The 3,928-nt window shown below is 38.3% G+C and overlaps 1 protein-coding gene across 1 annotated transcript; it reads left to right on the forward strand.

Annotated features, from left to right (window-relative positions):
* Positions 1 to 214: 214 nt before the first annotated feature.
* Positions 215 to 3,005, forward strand: LOC126600675 (xylan glycosyltransferase MUCI21-like). The gene is made up of 3 exons (XM_050267286.1): positions 215 to 878; positions 971 to 1,030; positions 1,521 to 3,005. Exons 1-3 carry the CDS (start codon positions 638 to 640, stop codon positions 2,834 to 2,836), a joined length of 1,617 nt encoding a protein of 538 aa, XP_050123243.1. The 5' UTR covers positions 215 to 637; the 3' UTR covers positions 2,837 to 3,005.
* Positions 3,006 to 3,928: the final 923 nt, after the last annotated feature.

Genomic DNA, 3,928 nt, shown 5'->3' on the forward strand with positions numbered 1-3,928 from the left:
CCCGTGTTTTTCTGTTTGTGTGGTCACGGTTAAGTCACGTCAATATTTTATATTACTATTTTTTTTATCTTATTATTTTTATAAAAAACAATATAAAATGTTAGCATAGATTAACCGTGACCACACAAAACAGGAGGGCACGAAAAAGACACCGAAATGGGAAGGCAGAGAATCCAAGTCCCTCAATTTAAGCCTTTGACAGCTTCTTTCCATTTCTCACCTCCATCAACTCGTCTTTCTCTCTCTAGAAAGCAAGAAGCAAGCAGCTTCTCAATGAAAAAAATTGAACACTATAAAATCAATCGATAATATAAAAAATAGTTCAACTTATTATAAGTTTACGTAAGATCTCTTTTCTTATTAACGGGAGATTTATTCTCAAAACTCAACATATAAAAAACCCAAAACCCATCTCCCATCTCTCTCCTTAAAACATAGGAGGAATCCAAGAAAATAGCATTGCTTTCCCTGCTATTTGAAAATCTCTCTCCATTTCCTCATCTGGGTTTTGTTCCCAGTCCATCAAACTCTCTTTCTCCTCTCCCCCTCTCTCTCTCTCTCTACAAAACGCAGAAAGCAGAAAAGCAGGGGACAAGAAAAATAAAGATCAAAGCTTTTTTGTTGTGCATAAGAAATAATGGCGCGGTATCAGCGGCACCAGCACAACCAGTGGAGAAAAGTTGAAAAGCCTTGTGCAGCCGCAGAGGAAGATGAAGAATCACAGACCACCACCTTTCTAATGGAGTTTGCAAACTCTGGTTACTATTACAAGAGAACAAGTCCCAAGCTTCTCTATCTCCTCTTCATCTCTTTCCTCTCTTGCAGCTTCATCTTAGCCCCTCATCTTTTCAGCTCCACCACCACTTTCTCTCTCCTTTGTAACTTTCTCTCTCATCTTTTTATGTTCTTTTCTTTGTTCTTATCTTGCTGCATGTGTATGACGGTGGTGTTGTTTTTTGGGTTTTTGTAGATTCAACACCTGTGGAAGATATGGATGTAAATGTTCCCTTGTGTTCTTCAATCTCTAACGGTGAGTGCGCTGCCTTTCGCTTTCTCTTTTGATCTTGTATTGTCAAATAGAATTGATATACTGCTAAAGGTCTTCACTTTTATTGGAGCGATATTCTAATCTAATTTATAGTAAGGGGAAGGGGAAGGGGAAGGGGAAGGGCACTCGAGCTTGGGTCCAGAGCGATAGCACGCTGCTCTAGCCAACTTAGCTACGTCCAAGTCTGAAGTCGGGTTTTGAATTAGCATTCGCTTAGGCCCAATTTGGTTCATGAAAAATAAAGGGGAAGGAATGGAAACAAGGAAAAATTAATGAACAAAAATGGGGAAGGAGAGAAAATATATTGATAGGTTTATAATATCTAGTACCGAGTTTTTTGAACTCTCTCTCTGTCTCATGTGTTTTGATTTTGATGAGAGATTGTAATCCCATCATAAACTTCAAATGCTTTTGATAATTGATGTTTATTTTGTTAATACAAATGAGTTAAAAGTTGTCTCTGTGCCTTCAGGAACTATATGTTGCGATCGAAGCAATATTCGTTCAGATATTTGTGTAATGAAGGGGGATGTAAGAACACAGTCTGCTTCCTCCACTATCTTCCTCTACCGATCTACAGAAGGAAGTAGCTTCCAAAATCGTGTTTCTGATGTTGTTGAGGAAAATGAAGAAGATGAAACAGGGGAACTAGAGCATGAAAAGGTCAAACCGTATACACGGAAATGGGAAACAAGTGTCATGGACACCATTGATGAATTACAGCTCATTGCGAAGAAAGACACTCTAGGCATGCACCACCGGTGTGATGTGCAGCACGATGTTCCGGCAGTGTTTTTCTCAACCGGGGGATATACCGGTAATGTCTATCATGAATTTAATGATGGGATTATGCCATTGTTCATTACTTCCCAGCGTTTCAACAAGAAGGTTGTGTTTGTCATTCTCGATTACCATAATTGGTGGGTGACGAAATATGGTGACATTGTTTCTCAACTATCAGATTATCCGCCTATAGACTTTAGTGGAGATACAAGAACTCATTGCTTCCCAGAGGTCACAGTTGGTTTGAGGATTCACGACGAGCTCACTGTGGATTCTTCACTGATGGAGGGAAATGTGAGCATTGTTGACTTTCGAAATCTTCTAGACCGAGCCTACTGGCCTCGAATTAAAAGTCTTATTGAAGACGAGGAACGGGAAGCACAGGAAAAGCTTTCTGCATCTTTGGCATCTAAAAGCTCTTTCGAACCTGAGAGTGCAGTGCAAGAAGATCAGTTCAAGAAGCCTAAACTGGTCATCATATCTCGAAATGGATCAAGAGCGATAACAAATGAGAATTTAATGGTGAGAATGGCCGCGCAAATTGGGTTTGAAGTTAACGTTTTGAGACCTGACCGCACGACAGAGTTAGCAAAGATTTATCGGGCCCTTAATGCGAGTGATGTGATGATTGGGGTTCATGGTGCTGCCATGACACACTTTATGTTCATGAAGCCTGGGTCTGTGTTTATCCAAGTTGTTCCCCTTGGCACTGAGTGGGCAGCGAAGGAGTATTATGGGGAACCTGCAAGGAAGCTCGGCTTAAAATACATCGGCTACCAAATTCTAACTCGGGAGAGCTCGTTATACGCCAAATATGATAAGGATGATCCTGTTCTTAGGGATCCAGAGAGTGTAAACAAAATGGGATGGGAATACACAAAGAAAATCTATCTTGATGGCCAAACTGTGAGATTAGACCTCGGAAGATTTCGAAAGCGATTGGTTCGTGCTTACGGCTACATCTTCCACAGGTTGAACTATCACCCCCATCTTCAATCACGGTAGTTCTGATGGTTTTACTTACATTTTTTACCTTACATAAATCATTTTGAAGGCTGTAGATGGCATAAAATGGTTACTAGGAAGATTATTGTTGGACATAAATGCGACCTATGTACATTTAGAAGCACAAAGACAATTGATTTTGGTAAATACTTATGATTTTTTTGAGCAACTTTTTTCTTTTCTTCTTGCACCCTTTAACTTTTACTATTCAATTTTCTGCCTCAAAAGCAGCTTTTTTCGCTTTTAAGTGATTTTTGTAAACTAATTGGACTTCTTATTCTTTGATGTCTACTTTTGCTGAAAATTCAAGACTCCAATTTTTGTTTCTTTCTGCAATTTTCTTTTGTGGATATGTCTGTTGGTCTATAAGTGCAAGAAGTTTATGGGGCATTGTGTGTGTATATATAATGGTGGCATTGACTTATGAACACTGAAAATTGGTTGGCTCATAAATTGAGATAATTTGAGCATTGGTTTTGAACTTTAATTTTGTAGGAGTTTTAATCTGATTCTGAATTTGTCACAAAGTAGAATAATGGTTATTTTGGCGAACTCTGTTAGAAGTTAGAACTTTCGTCTCTTATGGTAGTTTTTTAAACCTTTTAATTTGGATGAAAGATTTAACAGTATCATACGTAAGAACCGTTGTTCCATGTAATGATAAGTTTAAAGATCAATACTCGAGATCAAAGCTCCTATTTGTCTAAACTCTGGAGACCAATTCTATTTATGAATTTAACCATGTTCCCTAGTTATATTTTCTGCGAGAGAAATGATCCTTAATATTATTGGTTTGCATCTACTGCGATTGGCACATGCATTTGTTCGGCCAAAAACATTGACTGGAAACTACACATCTTTATGCATTTAAACCCACCATACTTCCAGCGTTAGGCAGCCTGTAATCCCTTCTGTCTGCATCCCTAAACAAATGTTTCTGCATACAAATTTTCTTAAGCAAGGTTAGCAAAACTGCCAGATTTTACTGTCTAATCTTCCTTTTATATTTTTGCTAATTTTCTTAAGAATATTGACTAAATAAGAAGATTCTCGTCTTCCAATCTGACAACATCAAATGCTTATGTTGTTGAA

The sequence above is a fragment of the Malus sylvestris genome, chromosome 14, assembly GCF_916048215.2.
Source record: "Malus sylvestris chromosome 14, drMalSylv7.2, whole genome shotgun sequence".
NCBI lineage: Eukaryota > Viridiplantae > Streptophyta > Magnoliopsida > Rosales > Rosaceae > Malus > Malus sylvestris.